The sequence below is a fragment of the Dendrobates tinctorius genome, unplaced genomic scaffold (assembly GCF_039654945.1).
Source record: "Dendrobates tinctorius isolate UK_male_01 unplaced genomic scaffold, ASM3965494v1 ptg000004l, whole genome shotgun sequence".
Taxonomy (NCBI): domain Eukaryota; kingdom Metazoa; phylum Chordata; class Amphibia; order Anura; family Dendrobatidae; genus Dendrobates; species Dendrobates tinctorius.
In genome coordinates this window covers 46313806-46333682 of record NW_027361672.1, presented here as the reverse complement: position 1 = coordinate 46333682, position 19877 = coordinate 46313806, and the positions used below count along the sequence as shown (strand labels likewise).

Here is a 19877-nt window from a genome sequence, read left to right as displayed (position 1 = left end):
ACTCATTCCCTCTATATACAGTTCCTTCCTGCAGGACATCCCTTTTGTCAGCCCCTCTAAATACAGTCCTATCCTGCAGGACATCTATATAAAGCCTCTTGCAGCACATCACTCTTTTGCCCTCTCTATATACTGACTCCATCAGTACATCGCTCCTCAGCCATCTCTATTTACAGCCTCCTGTACCACATTGCTTGTCAATTAATTAACATACAACTTCCTACAACACATTGCTCCTCAGTCCTATCTATACACAGCCTCCTGCAGCACATTGCTCCTCATCCCCCTCTATACACAGCCTCCTAGAGCACATTGCTCCTCAGCCCTCTCTATACACAGTCTCCTCTAGCATATTGTTCCTCAGCCCTATCTATTCACAGCCTGCTGCAGCACATTGCTCCTCAGCCCTATCTATACACAGTCTCCTGCAGCACATTGCTCCTCAGCCCTCTCTATACACAGTCTCCTCCAGCACATTGTTTCTCAGCCCTATCTATTCACAGCCTGCTGCAGAACATTGCTCCTCAGCCCCTCTCTATATACAGCCTCCTACAGCACATTGCTCCTCAGCCCTATCTATACACAGTCTCCTGCAGAACATTGCTCCTCAGCCCTATCTATAGTATCCTGCAGCACATTGCTCCTCAGCGCTCTCTATTCACATTCTCCTGCAGCACATTGCTCCTCAGCTCTATCTATACACAGCCTCCTGCAGCACATTGCTTCTCAGCTCTATCTACACAGCCTCCTGCAGCACATTGCTCCTCAGTCCTATCTATACAGTCTCCTGCAGCACATTGCTCCTCAGTGCTCTCTATTCACAGCCTCCTGCAACACAATGCTCCTCAGCCCTACCTATACACAGTCTCCTGCAGCACATTGCTCCTCAGCCCTTTCTATTCACAGCCACCTGCAGCACATTGCTCCTCAGCTCTCTCTATACACAGCCTCATGCAGCACATTGCTCCTCAGCTCTCTCTACACACAGCCTCCTGCAGCACATTGCTCCTCAACCCTCTCTATACACAGCCCCCTGCAGCACATTGCTCCTCAGCTCTATCTATACACAGCCCCCTGCAGCACATTGCTCCTCAGCTCTATCTATACACTGCCTCATGCAGAACATTGCTCCTCAACTCTATTTACAGCCACCTGCAGCACATTGCTCCTCAGCTCTATCTATACACAGCCTCCTGCAGCACATTGCTCCTCAGCCCTCTCTATACACAGCCTCCTGCAGCACATTGCTCCTCAACTCTATCTATACACAGCCTCCTGCAGCACATTGCTCCTCAGCTCTATCTATACACAGCCTCCTGCAGCACATTGCTCCTCAACCCTCTCTATACACAGCCCCCTGCAGCACATTGCTCCTCAGCTCTATCTATACACAGCCTCCTGCAGCACATTGCTCCTCAGCTATATCTACACACAGCCTCCTGCAGCACATTGCTCCTCAGCTCTATCTATACACAGCCTCATGCAGCACATTGCTCCTCAGCCCTCTCTATACACAGCCCCCTGCAGCACATTGCTCCTCAGCCCTCTCTATACACAGCCTCCTGCAGCACATTACTCCTCAGCTCTATCTATACACAGCCACCTGCAGCACATTGCTCCTCAGCTCTATCTATACACAGCCTCCTGCAGCACATTGCTCCTCAGCTCTATCTATACACAGCCCCCTGCAGCACATTGTTCCTCAGCCCTCTCTATACACAGCCCCCTGCAGCACATTGCTCCTCAGCCCTCTCTATACACAGCCTCCTGCAGCACATTACTCCTCAGCTCTATCTATACACAGCCACCTGCAGCACATTGCTCCTCAGCTCTATCTATACACAGCCCCCTGCAGCACATTGCTCCTCAGCCCTCTCTATACACAGCCTCCTGCAGCACATTGCTCCTCAGCCCTCTCTATACACAGCCTCCTGCAGCACATTGCTCCTCAGCTCTATCTATACACAGCCACCTGCAGCACATTGCTCCTCAGCTCTATCTATACACAGCCCCCTGCAGCACATTGCACCTCAGCCCTCTCTATACACAGCCCCCTGCAGCACATTGCTCCTCAGCCCTCTCTATACACAGCCTCCTGCAGCACATTACTCCTCAGCTCTATCTATACACAGCCTCCTGCAGCACATTGCTCCTCAGCTCTATCTATACACAGCCTCCTGCAGCACATTGCTCCTCAGCTCTATCTATACACAGCCCCCTGCAGCACATTGCTCCTCAGCCCTCTCTATACACAGCCCCCTGCAGCACATTGCTCCTCAGCCCTCTCTATACACAGCCTCCTGCAGCACATTACTCCTCAGCTCTATCTATACACAGCCACCTGCAGCACATTGCTCCTCAGCTCTATCTATACACAGCCCCCTGCAGCACATTGCTCCTCAGCCCTCTCTATACACAGCCTCCTGCAGCACATTGCTCCTCAGCCCTCTCTATACACAGCCTCCTGCAGCACATGACTCCTCAGCTCTATCTATACACAGCCCCCTGCAGCACATTGCTCCTCAGCTCTATCTATACACAGCCCCCTGCAGCACATTGCTCCTCAGCCCTCTCTATACACAGCCTCCTGCAGCACATTGCTCCTCAGCCCTCTCTATACACAGCCTCCTGCAGCACATTACTCCTCAGCTCTATCTATACACAGCCACCTGCAGCACATTGCTCCTCAGCTCTATCTATACACAGCCCCCTGCAGCACATTGCTCCTCAGCCCTCTCTATACACAGCCCCCTGCAGCACATTGCTCCTCAGCCCTCTCTATACACAGCCTCCTGCAGCACATTACTCCTCAGCTCTATCTATACACAGCCTCCTGCAGCACATTGCTCCTCAGCTCTATCTATACACAGCCCCCTGCAGCACATTGCTCCTCAGCCCTCTCTATACACAGCCTCCTGCAGCACATTGCTCCTCAGCCCTCTCTATACACAGCCTCCTGCAGCACATTGCTCCTCAGCTCTCTCTATACACAGCCTCCTGCAGCACATTGCTCCTCAACCCTCTCTATACACAGCCCCCTGCAGCACATTGCTCCTCAGCTCTATCTATACACAGCCCCCTGCAGCACATTGCTCCTCAGCTCTATCTATACACTGCCTCCTGCAGCACATTGCTCCTCAGCTCTATCTATACACAGCCTCCTGCAGCACATTGCTCCTCAGCTCTATCTACACACAGCCTCCTGCAGCACATTGCTCCTCAGCTCTATCTACACACAGCCTCCTGCAGCACATTGCTCCTCAGCTCTATCTACACACAGCCTCATGCAGCACATTGCTCCTCAGCTCTATCTACACACAGCCTCATGCAGCACATTGCTCCTCAGCTCTATCTATACACAGCCTCCTGCAGCACATTGCTCCTCAGCCCTCTCTATACACAGCCTCCTGCAGCACATTGCTCCTCAGCCCTCTCTATACACAGCCTCCTGCAGCACATTGCTCCTCAGCCCTCTCTATACACAGTCTCCTGCAGCACATTGCTCCTCAGCTCTCCCCTACACAGCCCCCTGCAGCACATTGCTCCTCAGCCCTCTCTATACACTGCCTCCTGCAGCACATTGCTCCTCAGCACTCTCTATACACAGCCTCCTGCAGCACATTGCTCCTCAGCCCTCTCTATACACAGTCTCCTGCAGCACATTGCTCCTCAGCTCTCCCCTACACAGCCCCCTGCAGCACATTGCTCCTCAGCCCTCTCTATACACTGCCTCCTGCAGCACATTGCTCCTCAGCTCTCCCCTACACAGCCCCCTGCAGCACATTGCTCCTCAGCCCTCTCTATACACTGCGTCCTGCAGCACATTGCTCCTCAGCCCTCTCTATACACAGCCTCCTGCAGCACATTGCTCCTCAGCTCTCCCCTACAAGGCCTATATAGATTACAGAAAGCATTATACAGTGACCATTAAAATCAATAGGCTGCCACTGTAGTACAACGATGTGCTAAAAAATCCTTGTAGACACCCTCCACTCTGGAAAATTGATGGAGGTCTTAAGTAGGGTATCAGAAAATGGTTTATAAAAAAAAAAACTATGGTCTGGCATAGAGAAAACAGGATGAAGGCTAATTACTAAAGTGCATATGACAGCAATACAACCTACCAGTCCTGTAGAGTTACTTACCAGAGATTTTGATAGGGCTTTGGAAGCTGGGCTGTATCTTGTGAACGTTGTCATTTTTCAACACTTGGTCCAGTGGTGATCTCTCAAAGAAAGTGAGGACAACCTCCGACCTGGAATACTGGAAGACGATGAGGACAAGAGCTTAATATGTGTGAGAAGGCCATGTAGTGAGCACAGTATTGGGGGAACGTGTGTGCGCATCTGTTACGTATTACTGCTAAGTTCTCAATAAGGCACGAACATTGCCAAGCTGTAAATACATACATTATACGAGGACGGGAGCAGATCAGGACAACCAGCTACAAGCAATCATTTCTAGGTCCATTAGCGGTCAGCCAAATATTAGGTGTAGGAATATCAGAAGCTTAGCAATGGTGATTACCATGGCCGTAGAGGAACACACTGGAACAGACAGTCAGGAGAGGGACTCTGTGCAAGAACAGGGTATGGGTCCTTTGTAGCCCAATAGCTCGTCAAAACGCACAATTCCATATGTTTCGGAGGGGAAATGGGCCCCCTGACCTCTCGGGCCCGTGTACGGCTGCACAGGTACCACCAATGATATGTCTACCCCTGCAGGAACATACAGACTGTATGCCTGCTGCTGGAGTCAATGGCCTTCATTTATCAAACCTTTCTGACAGCAAAGAGTCATGTTGCTCACAGCTCTTATAACACCTACAGAGAGCAACAACATGGAGTAATAAAGGAACTACCTATAAATAACTAAATATAACAGTATTCAAATATCATTAAAAATCCAATATATAAAGCTAACTTGCGCTAATGATATGTATCCAGGTCATACACATCCACATAAGGTGTTAATGTAACCAATGTAATTGAATTACCTTGAATGTAGTTAGATTCAAGCAGGACAAGTAGTGTTAGAGAGAGATGTCTTCAAAAGAGCAATGAGTGAAGGTCCTTTCCAAAGGTATTCAGGAGATTAAGAGATTATTATCTCTGAAGCAGAAAGATACAATCTCCATACATGCTGCCGTCCCAGCCGGTGACTAGCATGCAGATGGAGATAAGAAGACACATACAGAAGCAAGCCTGCAAGGTCCAGGAGCTGTAATGCTCCTGGACCTTGCAGGCTTGCTTCTGTATGTGGTGCTTGTAATCATCACAGCCTGACACTTCTTATCTCCATCTGCATGCTAGTCACTGGCTGGGACAGCAGCATGTATGGAGATTGTATCTTTCTGCTTCAGAGATAATAATCTCTTAATCTCCTGAATACCTTTGGAAAGGACCTTTACACTCATTGCTCTTTTGAAGACATCTCTCTCTAAAGGCCCAGTCACACTAAGAGATCTCGGTAGCGAGATCACTGCTGAGTCACAACTTTTGTGACGTAACAGCGATCTCACCAGCGAGATCGCTGTGTGTGACAGCGATCAGCGAGCGGCCCCCCTGCCGGTATCGCTGATCGCTGGATGAAACCTCTGGACATTTCTTTGGTCACTGGTCTCCCGCTGGCCAGCACGCATCGCTGTGTGTGACAGGCGGGAGACCAGCGATGAGGTGTAAAAAATATAAAAAATATAGTTATTCTCACCTTCCGACGTCCTGTTCAGCCATCCTGCCTCTCTCCACGCTCCGGTCCCAGTGATCCTTTGCACGAATGACCGCGAGACTTTGTTATCCCTCGAGACCGTGACATCTCGCGGTCATTCGTGCAAAGGATCACTGGGACCGGAGCGTGGAGAGAGGCAGGATGGCTGAACAGGACGTCGGAAGGTGAGAATAACTATATTTTTTATTTTGATTCTATTTTTTACAGGATGGCCAGCGATGCCGGGCGCTTGGCATCGCTGTGCTGATCGCTGGTGAAGCTGTCTGTGTGACAGCTCACCAGCGATCACATAGCGACTTACTAGCGATCCTGACACCTTGATATCGGTGTCGGGATCACTGGTAAGTCGCTTAGTGTGACGGGGCCTTAACACTACTCCTCCTGCTTGAATCTAAAGGCCCTTTTACATTTAGCGATGCACCAGCGATCCAACCAGCGATCCGACCCGGTCAGGATCGCTGGTGCATCGCTAAATGATCGCTAGTGAGCTTTCATACAGAAAGATCTCACAGCGGTGCAGCAGCGACGCAGCGCACGATACTTACCATTCACACACAGCGATCCTGCGTCCTCCCGCCCGCCTCCACGCGTCGCTGGACGTCACAGCAGGAAGTCTCAGCAGGAAGCAGACGACGAGAAATGGAGCCGGACATTCTCGCGCGATCAGCGATGAGCAGCGGGGGAGCCGGTCGCTGGTAAGTATCACACATAGCGATATCACTAGCTATATCGCTATAACGTCACAAAACCAGTGACGTTTTAGCGATATTGCTAGCGATATTGCTTAGTGTAAAACCCCCTTAACTACATTCAAGGTAATTCAATTACATTGGTTACATTAACACCTTATGTGGATACATATCATTAGCGCAAGATAGCTTTATATATTTTATTTTACATTTATTTGGACAATTTGAGTGGTCTTTGTCCTATTACTTGCTGCTTTGCATTTTAAAAGGTGGAACGCTTAGCGCCGTGGGCTATTTGTATTTCTGATAATCATTAAAAATCCACTTTAAAATTATGAGAGGTCAATAAAGAAAATACAAGGAAAAAGTGCAGGGCAAATCTCATTGCAATGATGTGATTAAGGTACAATAAATCTCAAATAAGCAAGATAGAAGTTCACAAAACGTGACATAACAGTAATGATTTATAATGGCCACATAGTAAAGTTAATACCAACATTAACATCTTATAATCAGATTAAATAATATATATTAATCAATAGCTTGATCTACTCAGAGAAAAAGTAACTATATTATAGTAATGTTAAGGTTCTATTTCTAAGCCTGGTATAAAAAAAAAAACACTATAATTGTTTCTTAGGATTTGTTGTGTTTCACTTCTCAAAACATATTTTTATTTAAAGACCAACAAAGAAACAATTCGTCGCACACCAAACTCTCAAAAATTTGCCGAAGATACAAGTCCATCAGTTCATCTTCTACTATCCAATGTATGCCAATGCATGGTGTGTTGGGCAGAAGAGGCAAATAATCTATCACTTGTGGACAAGCTCCATGATTTGGTCATACCTTATACTTTTTCCCTTTTCACTTTAATTCCTAGTGGCTATAGTCTATTTCCTATAGTGCGAGCAAAGATACGTACTTTACAAGGCATGTTGATCACAGTCTTCAATAGTTTCTCCACTTCATTGAGTCTTGCTTCTATTTCATGCGAATCCTTAATTGTAATAAGCCCTAAAAGATAGAATTCATACAAGAATTGAGATGGGTGCACCTTTTGCAAAACTAAACGCAAAAATTAAATTTGTTATAAAAGTATGAAATCATCTATAGCGCCTTACATTTTTAAGTTAGAAAAAATTGTTCCAGAATGAAACATTCTCAAAGTAGTAAAGTTCCTTTTCAAGGTAAAAAAATATACCTTATATGATAAGACTAGCGTAATAAAGGTTAGCTTGAAAGGTATTATTTGTTAAGGCCAATTTTTTACCTTTTAGAACAGATAAACTCTAACGTTCACCGTACAGATTAAGTTCAGCAGGCAGGGTTTTAGTAAGTAATAACAATTTTGTCCTTTTGCCCTGTGTTTCACAAGAAAATTACATATTCCAAAAATATATAAGAATTAAGGGTGAATATTGACTTGTCGGATTGCTGGCTACTTCCAACAGGTGGCGTTATAGCGTTAAAGTCCTCTTCCTCTCTGAAGAGGCAATTTGCATATTATTTTCCCAGAGGAGCATTGCTCAGCGAATAAGCTTCCTTATCTTGGCATGCCAGAGCCGGTATATCACTCTCTACAAGGAGAAACCTTACCCCTTAGACCTCAGTCCAGAGCCTCTCACCTAGCCAAATCAGTTCTCATACTTTGCATTGGCGAGGGGCAATACCCTGAAACATCATGCCTGAAAATTGAGATTCTGATTTGGTTTTTCTAAGAAGTCACATTTCAAGGCTTGTTAAAGGGTCGATAGTGACTTGTAGGATGGCTGCTTCCAACAGATGGTGCTATAGAATTCAAGTCCTCTCTCTCTGAAGAGGCAATTTGCATATTACATTTTCCAGAGGAGCATTGGACTGGGAATAAGCCTCCTTACTTTGGCATGCCAGAGCCGGTATGTCACTTTCCACAACGAGAAAATGTTACCCCTTAGACCTAAGAATTTAGGAACATTCACCCACCCAATTGCGGAGCTACTGATTTTATACATTTTATAGTTAAAGGCGAATGAAAAGAAGATGTGAAAGGTCTTTGTGAAAAAGGACTCGAGATTATAGCCATCATGTAATGAACATTTTTAATAATGTCCTTGAATATATCTTATGGGGTTGTCTGAGACAATTGTTAACCTATCCATGCAATAGATAATCCATACGAGATCAGTGGGGGTCCAACACCCAGCACCCCCAGCAATCAGCTGGAAATCTGCTTTTACGTTCAAGAAAATGGGAAATAAGTGCAATACTCGAGAGTGGCCATTAAACAATGTATGGGGCTGTGGGGTTCTGCTCTCTATATCAATATATCCGTCCACTAGAACAGATGATCAGTGGGGGTGCCGTGTGTAGGACCCAAAACCGATTTAATATTGATGACCAATCCTACAGATAAGACAATTGTTAAGTCTGGGACATTCCCTTTAACCCAGGAGTAGAGGAGAAAATATGAAAGTTTGTAATATATCTTATTATGGGATAATACCAAGTTTCCCACTTTCCAATAACCTGCTCTGCCATTTTTTCTACCCATAAATATTTAAATTCAATGTTTTTCAACTTGTGGTCCCCTAGCTGTTGCAAAACTACAAAAAAATGATATTTGGCTGCGTATGTTGGGATTTGTAGTTTTTAACCGGCAGGAACGCAATAGGTTGTGACATGAGTAATAAACTAAATCCATAACAGGAAGTCAAAGGTGAATAAAGGTACAGCCTCTTTTATGAACGTGAAATAAAAGTCAGCCAAACCTGTCCTGATCTCATGGATATGGTTGTTAACTGTGGCAGACATTGGAGTAAAGAAGGATTGGACATTTTGAATTTCAACATGCCCATCCTACCTGAAGTGTTTAGATGGAGGCTTCACGAGCATGGTTGATGAGGTAGAAATAGCTGTTGGCTGACAACTATGTCAAGCGCTTTATTGACAGCTAAGTAATAAGTGCTTGGCTGACAGCTACGTCAACGCTTGCTTTACAGCTAAGTAATAAGCGCTTGACTGACAGCTATGTCAAGCGCTTCATTGACAGCTAAGTAAAAGTGCTTGGCTGACAGCTATGTAAAGCGCTGGGTTGACAGCTAAGTAATAAGCACTTGGTTGACAGCTATGTAAAGCGCTGGGTTGACAGCTTTGTCCAGTTTTGGGCACCACATTTTAAAAAAGACATCAACAAACTGGAGCAAGTTCAGAAAAGAGAGACCAGAATGGTGACCGGTCTGCAAACCCTGTCTTATGAGGAAAGGTTGCAGGATTTGGGAATGTTTAGTTTGCAAAAGAGAAGACTGAGAGGAGACTTAATAGCTGTCTACAAATATCTAAAGGGCTGTCACATTGTAGAAGGATCAACTTTATTCTCATTTGCAAAAGGAAAGACTAGAAGCAATGGGATGAAACTGAATGGGAGGAGACACAGATTAGATATTAGAAAAAACTTTTTGACAGTTAGAGTGATCAATGAGTGGAACAGGCTGCCACGAGAAGTGGTGAGTTCTCCTTCAATGGAAGTCTTCAGAGGCTGGACAGACATCTGACTGGGATGATTTAGCGAATCCTGCTTTGAGCAGGGGGTTGGATCAGATGGCCCAGGAGGTCCCTTCCAACTCTACGATTCTATGATTCTATGACAGCTAAGTAATAAGCACTCGGCTGACAGCTATGTCAAGAACTTGATTGAGAGCTAAGTAATAAGCACTTGGTTGACAGCTATGTAAAGCGCTGGGTTGACAGCTAAGTAATAAGCACTTGGCTGACAGCTATGTCAAGAACTTGATTGAGAGCTAAGTAATAAGCGCTTGGCTGACAGCTATGTCAAGCGTTTGGTTGACAGCTAAGTAATAAGCACTTGGTTGACAGCTATGTCAAGCGCTTGGTTGACAGCTATGTAATAAGCACTTGGTTGACAGCTATGCCAAGCGCTGGGTTGACAGCTAAGTAATAAGCACTTGGTTGACAGCTATGTCAAGCGCTGGGTTGACAGCTAAGTAATAAGCGCTTGGCTGACAGCTATGTCAAGCGCTTGGTTGACAGCTAAGTAATAAGCACTTGGTTGACAGCTATGTCAAGCGCTGGGTTGACAGCTAAGTAATAAGCACTTGGTTGACAGCTATGTCAAGCGCTGGGTTGACAGCTAAGTAATAAGCACTTGGTTGACAGCTATGTCAAGCGCTTGGTTGACAGCTATGTAATAAGCACTTGGTTGACAGCTATGTCAAGCGCTGGGTTGACAGCTAAGTAATAAGCGCTTGGCTGACAGCTATGTCAAGTGTATTACTGGCTTTGTCCTCTGTGACACTCATGCTGTGACATAGGAGGAGATCTTGGAGACTTACGTTGGTCACATGAAAAAAGATTCTCCATCTTCTAATCAGAAAATGCCCAACTTTCAGCACCGTTTGAGAAATGTTGTGAAGGAAAAGTAAAGATCCAAAATAAGAAACTAACAGCAAACTGATAGTGGTTCTAATGTAATCCACATTTTCAGGCTCCCTCCAGCCTGTCCTTATTAGTGCCCCTACTCCCTAGTGAAATAAACATTACACAGCCCCAAAAAAACATTTTTCATTGACTGTCACAAATCCATCTTATTAAAGTTTCCTCCTTATTAATTTTCCCTGGCTTAGAAATATAAGACTGCTGATAAGTTGACTTTTAGTGAAAATATCCCACTCTCCTTTGTGTAAGAGTAGATTACTCCATGTAAATTATTTAGTAGCTTGGAAGTAAGTTATAAAGCAGGTTTAATTATCATACATTTGGCACTAGCCAAGACCCGCGGCTCTGTAAATCATGCATGGGCATGCTGAAAGGAATACAAAAACAACCACTGACACTATAGTATTTCTACATTTCCCCTGACAGAAAGGACATCATGCTTCCAAAAATGACATTGCATAATGTGTCATGGTTACATGGGGAGACCAAGGAAAGAAAATACCTACAGTCTGTGATGCCAAGTAGGATAGAGATCTGAACAGATGTAAAAAGAAATTTGTATAAATGTAGGATCAAGAGGGGAGACAAGAGACCCCGACATCACAAACACCAGAACCTTGTCAGCAATGTGTTCTAGAAGCGCTCCACGAGGAGTCCATGTGGATTTAGGTACCCACACAGCTTCTTAGTTCTCCTTCACATGTCAGTGTTTGCAGTACATGAGGCATCCTTTTTTTTTCACTGATACCACACATACCCATTATAAGCTAAAGTGTATGTGTGTAACATTGCAAAGTATAGAAGAAGCTTTGGAATGACTTTTTCTTTTGCCATACCATAAAAAAACAGATGGCACACTTACAGCACACTGATAACACAATGACGGCACTCCAATGGCACACTGACGGCACACTGACAGCACTCTGATGACACACTGATGGCACACTGACACATTGATCGCACACTGACACATTGATGGCACACTGACAGCACCAGGACAGCACTCTGATGACACACTGATGGCACTCTGATGACACACTGAAGTAACGCAGATGGCCCTCTAAAGACACACTGATGGCACACTGATAGCACCAGGACAGCACTCTGATGACACACTGATGGCCCTTTGAAGACACACTGATGGCATTCTGATGACACTCTGATCACACATTGATGGCACACTGATAACATATTGATCACAAACTGATGGCAACCTGATGGCACTCTGATGGCACATTGATGGCACACTAATGACACACTGATGGAACACTAATTGCACATTGATGACTCCTTCATGGCACATTGATGGCACCCTGATGGCACATTAATGACACATTGATGCCACACTGATGGTACATTGATGGTATATTGATGACACATCGAATGCACACTGATCCAAAACACTGATGACACTGGTACTGCTTTTTTCAGTACCGCCTTTATATAGATGTGTGAAGGGGACCTTTCATGTCTGGCAACCAGGCACACCACCGGTCAAAAAGTATTCCTCCTGCCCACATGTACATTAGCTCAACCAAGAGGGAATGTGTTTTTAATGGGGAGAATGCTGCCAGATAGCGCTGAAGGTAGCTTCTCCAGTGAGATACTGTGAGAACAGTGGATCAGGCCTGCTGACAGCCAACGTGCACAAACCCATTGTTTTCCCAATACCTGCTCTTGGATGAGAGTAAGAACAGTCCTATTCATATTAGATGATTGCCCAGGGCATGGGTTATCCTGATCTAATGTGTATGGGAACCTTTATTAGCCATAATTTATAACTGGCATACAATTGTAGCCAATATGTAACCAGCTGTAAGGGTATGTTCCCACGGTCAGTAAACGCTGTGGGTTGGACGCTGCATACATCCGCAGTGTCTAACCCGCAGCGGCAAGATGTTACAGCATAGTGGATGGGATTTCAAGAAAACTCATGCCCACTATGCGTGCACCGACACCTGCAGACGGATGTGCGGCATTTCTTTCCAGACCTCAGCATGCCAATTTATCTTGTGGGTACTACTGCACCCAATGTATTATACTGTATATTTTGGGAATCGGAGTCGGTCCATTTTATACTGACTCCACCAAAATGGACACTGATTCCACAACCCTCCGACAGACACCACAAATAATCAAAATATATAGGAAAGGGTGCTGCAAATAATAAGGAAAACAATTATAGATAGTACAACAGAAAAATAGCCACATTACATGCAGTCTGAGCACACCCAGAATATGACAATCAATAATAATTTTATTGAACTATATACCGATATAAATACGAACATGCCCTCATTATATAATAATTATGGGGAAATCCCTGCAGCCCACCCATATATCATGAGCTATATTCCTCCTAGCATGTACAGCAATATCACTATGTCAAAAATAAATGTGAAAGGTATATGCAACATAAAAAAAGAAAACAACACAACATGATAAATGACAAACACTTAAGTGCAAGTGGAGGCAATCAGAGCACTGCTGGGGAGGGAAGATCCGAAGCGTTGCGCTGCCAAAGAGCCACTAGTATTCTTATTTGTACAAATAGAACTCTTTTCCTCTGTCCATAAAAGAAATGTGATATGCCAAAGATTTTTTTGAAGTTGGAAAAACCTGTACTATTATGACCATAATTATAATTTTAGAGATCACAGTGAATGTAATTAATGTGCTCATATCAGAATTATGGGCTGTAGACATACGTCACTTAAAATCTTAATGATTCATTATGGTTTCCCAAGTGCCCATACAATATGTTGGCTGCCTGATAAACTGAACATAAAACATCAACTTAGCACCCCTGGTCATCTCCGCTGCACTGAATTAGTTATGACCAAGGAGAAAAACGTCATACTCCTCCTAATAGCAGAAATCTGCTTTCACAGGGGTCTCTGTCTGTCTCAATTCAATAACTAAGCCCCCTACTCCAGAGCCCTTCCCCATCACAGCCTGTGCTGATATTTTGACACTGGTTTTCTTAAGAGCACCTGTCATCAGGTCAAAAGTGGTCACGTTTTGCCCTTTATTTCTGCTACTCCCCTAATTTTTTTCTTTTTTTCTGATTCCTCCATACGGTTCCAGAGATATGGGTCTTTTCATTTAGGGTACCCAATGTGCTGTCATGGGGTTGCCGCAGTAGAGGGGAGCCAAAAGACTGCTGAGCTCAGTTAGCCACTCCCATCTCCTTTATAATCTGGGTCCTGATTGAAACCAAGGTCAGCGCAAGCTTATGCTGCATGGCTTAGGAGGAGAGGAGTTCATATGAGAAGGAGTTTTGGAGGAGTTATCTGTGACTGTTGCGTGGTTTGCAAGTGTGGTAATTCCCTTCCCTCCTCTACTTTGTTTTTCCCCATCCTCCACTCCCCGGTACATTCCTCTGTTACATGTGAATGAATATTTTGTATGCTTGCTATTTTTATTTTACCCTTGATGTGTAGACGTGTTTGTTGGGTTGGTGTAATGCGGTGCACAGTAGCGCCCCTCTTCCCTGGGTGGGGGGGAAGAGAACAGACGGAGGGCTAACTCAGGAGATAAGGCAAGGGTGGCGGCCCGGCATCTTCACCTTCAGAAGTATCCTGGGAAACAGGGTGAGCTAAGGTGCCCCACAGTGTTAGGGACAGGGAAGGAACCCCTGGTCACCTGACAGCTGAGTCGTGACACTACCTTTATGGCCTTTACCAAGTGGGTATGGTCGCGGGATCTTGTAGGAGTGTTTCTTCAGTCTACTCTGCATAATCACCCTGTGAGCAATGCCCTCTTGGTGAAAAACATAAAAATTAGCATAGGAGCAAAAACTGGCCACTTTGAGCTGGTGATGAGTCACCTTTATTTATTGGCATGTAGCCTTAAAGGATTTATCCATCACTTCTCACTTCTGCCTTTGAAGGCGCTGCATGGCCTCTGTCAGCTGCTTGATAACCCCATGTCACACTATGTGAATATGGAGCGCATACTGAAACATTAACCCTAGATATGTCCCCCAAAAATATCTGGTTCAGTGGATGAATAGCTTTCAGCTCTGTATAGACTTAGGAGCCAAAGTTGAAGTTAGAAGTAAAGAGCGGTCCCCTGGGCAAGCTGCAGGGGCAAACAGAGGTTCTCTGTCAGTAGCTGGCAACTCAGTGCCACTCCTGTGCCAAGTATACAATATCCCTTTCAAGGCGACAGAGAAGGGACAACACAAATTAGTAATGTGAAGCGAAAAAGAAACTGAGACAATCCACAAGTCCACAACAACGGAGAAAAAAGTGAGAGAAGGGCTTTTTGGGCACAACAATAAATGAGCTGAATGTCATTACTACTCATGTGCATTATTTGCATGTATTTTCCCATCCTAGGAGATGGCCACCCCATTATAAGGCCACTTTTAGAGCAATGTTGGGTATCTATGATCTGTCACCTAGGAGGACTTTGTGCCCTTATGCAGGGACTGAAAAAGTTCAGTAGCTATGCGAATCCTATTCATAGTCGTGTCATAACATACAAAAGGGGGTGGAACGTCACACGGCTAGATGTTGCTTCCTTTTAAAAGGAATCTCTCATCAGGTTTTTCCCATGTAATCTGAGAGCAGCATGATGTAGGGGCAGAGAGCCTGATTCCAGTGATGTGTCACTTACTGAGCTGCTTGGTGCAGTTTTGATACAATCCCTGTTTCATTTACTGCAGATCTAAAAATTCTCTAAATACTGAGTTCTATATAAACCCGTCCACACCACTGATTGGCAGCTTTCTGTGTACACTGTACATAAGCTGAAAACCGTCAATCAATGCTGTGGGCAGGATTTTACAGAGATCATGGATATGGAGAGCTACCTGGTAGCAGGTTTACTAGTGCTCTAGTCAAAACTAGTCAAAATTACAGCAAGCAGCCCAGTAAGTGACAAATCGCTGGAATCAGGAACTTGTTGCTTGGAAAACAGGCAGCCATAAGCTACAAGTCAGACCTAGAAATAGGAAGGACAAGAAAACGTGTGTGAGCGATCCTTCCATCAAACATGTAGTCCAGAAACAAGGACACCTTGCCAACGGTAGGAAATGTGCTAAAATTAAAAAAAAAATCAACACCCTTAACTCACCTGTCCCGTTGCCTTGTTCTCTGGCACCGACGCTCTGGTGCTCCTCGACGGCCTTACATTACTTTGCTGCAACCAAGACGTGCAGGCCATCAATCATCCATCCATCCGTCAATGGCTGCAGCAAGCACATGGCATACATTACTTGCATGTGACCATGGCAGGAAATTACCGGGACCACCAAGGCATTGTCTTTGAAGCTTGGAGAGTGATGGATATTTTTTTTATTTTTGTATATTTCCCAAAGTTAGTTCAAAGTTAGTTTATTTATTTCACAGATGTAACTAGACGTTCGCTATGGCCTTTGTTAGCTGTTATTAGCGACATGGCACGGTGTTTTTCTTGCCGTTTGGCCAGATAGTAAAATCAATGTGTCCGTGGATCCATTAAAGGGAATCTGTCACCAGGTTTTGTCACCTAATGTGAGTGCAGCATAACTTAGAGACAGAGATCCTGATTCCAGCGATATGTCACTTACTGAACTGCTTACCCAGCAAAAGATTCACTCAAGTTCTAGTAAACCAGCTGCCATGTAGTCCTCCATATTCATGAGCTCTGAATAACCCTAGGGCCATCAATGATTGGCAGCTTTCTGCCTACGCACCAGAGAAAGCTGTCAATCAGTGGTATGGGCGAAGTTACAGCATTCAGAGAACTGCTAGATCTGAAAGTAAGCAGCCCAGTAAGTTACCCATCATTGGAATCAGGGGGTCTGCTCCTATATACCTCGTGACAGATTCCTTTAAAGAGCCCTGAGCTAAGAATAATGGCTGGAGACCCCCTTTTATTATTATACTGAAAAGGATTATCCGTACAGGCGAACACACAGCCTTTTAAACCCAAATCCAAACATCAAAATGATTTCAGAACACTTTAAAAAGTGGTCAAAAATTGCACAAATCTAAGCTGTTGGCCATGAAAATACAGGTGTAGCAATGTCCATGATTCCAAATGTCTATGCAGGTATGCTAATTTCCAGAGGAAAGTACAGGTGTTACTGGGGATACGTCAAATTAAATTCCAAGGGGGCATGGCTTATAAGACCCCATCCTATATCAGATGGATCTTTGCAAGGAGCAACACCCACTGTGGGAAAGCATTCATTAGAAGGACTGTATAAGAGAAACCTTAAGGCCCTGTGCACATGGTGCGGATTCTGCAGCGGATCTGCAGCAGAACTGCAGGTGATGTACAGTACCATTAAACACTATGAAAAAAAAAAAACGCTGTGCACATGCTGCGGATTTTTCCGCGCGGTTTTCGTGCGGAAAAAAAAAAGCAGCATGTGACTTCTTTTGTGCGGTTTTCCTGCAGTTTTCCACCTACTCCACTATAGGAATCCGCAGGTGGAAAACTGCAAGAAAACCGCAAAAAAACAGGAAGAAATCCGCAGGAAAAATGCAGGTCATTTGACCTGCGGATTTCGTGAATTCTGCACAGAAAATGCATGCACAGAATACGCACCGTGTGCACATAGCCTAACGGCTTGCAGACTCCTGAATCCTTGCGGTGCGTGCACCGCACACTGTCAGCAGTCTCCAGTGTTCCCAGTAAGAGCGAGCGGTCGCGCAAGTACTTTTGGCCACATTCCGACTAGACGTGTCTGGTCTCACTCAATACAAGTGAAATGAGCAAGACTTTCAAAAGCGTAAAGCCAGCTCACCGACTTCCATGGGAGCACGGATCACCATCCTGCAATGGTCAGTTCAACGAAGAAAGGAGAGAAATATCCAGCTCCACACAAGGATCGATTTCCAAATTTATACCAATAAAGATAATATACAGATCAGCTCCAGGGCTGCATCAGCTCACACAGGAGCGACATAAGCGACGCGTTTTCGATCACTACATGCCATCTTTATCAAAGCTTTGATAAAGATCGCATGTAGTGATCGAAAACGCGTCGCTTATGTCGCTCCTGTGTGAGCTGATGCAGCCCTGGAGCTGATCTGTATATTATCTTTCTTGGTATAAATTTGGAAATCGATCCTTGTGTGGAGCTGGATATTTCTCTCCTGAAATGAGCAAGACCAAGCATGTCTAGTCGACATGTGACCACATTAATACACATCGCATACTTAGTCACGTGACCGCCCGTTCTCACCGGCAACATCGTCTTGACAGCGTGCAGTGTACACACTGCAAGGATTCAGGAGTCTGCAGTCACACAAAGTGACTTTTAGCAGAAGATTGGACAACCTCTTTAAAGTCCCCATAGACGTTTGATAACGGATGACCAAACAATTGCCTTGAGGACAACTCTGAAAGGCCAATCGCTACTGTGTTTTCTACAGAGCCACTGCCAGACTAATCTGGTGATATTTTATCTCTAGTAGAATAAAAAGAATTAGCATGGAGCTCTAACAGGCTGGATCCTTCTCTCCCCTGACATCATCTGTTGGGGACAGAGCCGAGAGGTCTCCACAGACTGTTGGACGATTCGGTCAATACAGTCGTTTTTGGCCAACTTTAATCTAACGTGTATGGGGCCTTTACTGTCTATGGCCACCTAACATGATGATTGCTCTGCACAACCCAGAAAAAACATGTTTTACTTTGTAATTCTTCATTGCCTTTATTGTTTCGGAAACGGAAATATAGCCACTTGTGATTACCATTGTATTCTCCATGTTAGTTCATCAGGGACAGCTAAAATAAAGGAGCTCTCTAGGACTCTGATAATAACGACCTATCTTTAGAATTAGGTCATCAATATCGGATTGCTGGGAGTCTGACACCCGGCACCCCTGCCGATCATTGCAAAGATAGGCCATCCATATCATTGTGATGGAAAAACCTTTTAACATCTCCCAACCAATGAGTTCAGGGATATTGCTTTACAAATTCTGATCCATTTGGACAACAATTGATCATGCAGTCATATGGGGAAGCCGTCAGCCAACAGCTATGTAAGGCATATGGCCACTTACAGGAAAGGAAGGTCTGCTTATAGCGCTATATGTGAAGTTTAGTACTCGGGGATCCCCTAAAACTAAACTTCATATATATATATATATATATATATATATATATATATATATATATATATATATATATATATATAGTTGAGTGTATGTATATGTGTGTGTATGTATCAAGCCATCTCTAGCTCTCTGCTGACATCAAGTGGACTATTTGTGTAACCACATCTTTATTTCCAAGTATAACTGATTATATCTTCACAAACTGTGACAACACTTTAATGCTCTTCACCTAGAGGTGTGATGGAAAAATGAGAGGAGTGAAGGGAAAATTAGAGATGTGAGAGGGAAAATGAGAGGCATGATGGGAAAATGAGAGAATTGAGGTTCTGCTGCAGTATGAGGCTGTGTATAGAAAAGAGTGAGGAGCTGCAGGTGGAGGCTGTGTATAAGGCCACATTCACACTTCAGTATTTGGTCAGTATTTCACAATACACGGGGGGTCTCACAATACAGAAGGGGTCTCACACTGCAAGGGAAGGGTGCTCACAATACAGGAGCTGGGTGCAGGTAATCACCACATGGGGGGTCGTGGAGGGGCGGCGGGCGCTCTGAGGGAGGAGCCAGCAGCAGCCGCGGACAGGAGGTGTTGCGCATTCCTCCGTGTCCCCAGATGACTCTGCTGCCCTCAGCCTGCCACAGCCCTGTCATGGCCGAGGCACAAGCTGCCTTTACACGGCACAAGGGAGCCACACTGCAAGGGGACGGGGGCTCACAACTAACCACAGTTAGTTACTATGCCTGGGCAATGCCGGTCTCTTCAGCTAGTAACATCTAAAGCCATATCTAATAAGACAGAACGTATTCCTCACTATTTGGGCCTATGATGCTTTTCAGTGTAGAAACTTCTCCCACCATGAGCCCATCACCCACCCCAGCTCTGATGACTGCTTCCTCCTCATTGTTATATGGGGGAAGGGTAGTTACAGCTTTATAACTGTTCACTTTTTTAGGCTCTTGAGTAATT

The 19877-nt window shown here is 44.9% G+C and overlaps 1 protein-coding gene across 2 annotated transcripts in view; it reads right to left on the bottom strand.

Annotated features, from left to right (window-relative positions):
- Positions 1-19877, bottom strand: part of PXDC1 (PX domain containing 1) — a 70619-nt gene that overhangs the window by 47077 nt on the left and 3665 nt on the right. For both annotated transcript variants that reach the window (XM_073567588.1, XM_073567595.1), the window contains exons 2-3: positions 7342-7433; positions 4146-4263 (exon numbers count right to left, since the gene is read on the bottom strand). In XM_073567588.1, coding sequence (XP_073423689.1) covers positions 4146-4263; positions 7342-7433 — 210 coding nt within the window. The remainder of the gene's footprint in view (positions 1-4145; positions 4264-7341; positions 7434-19877) is intronic.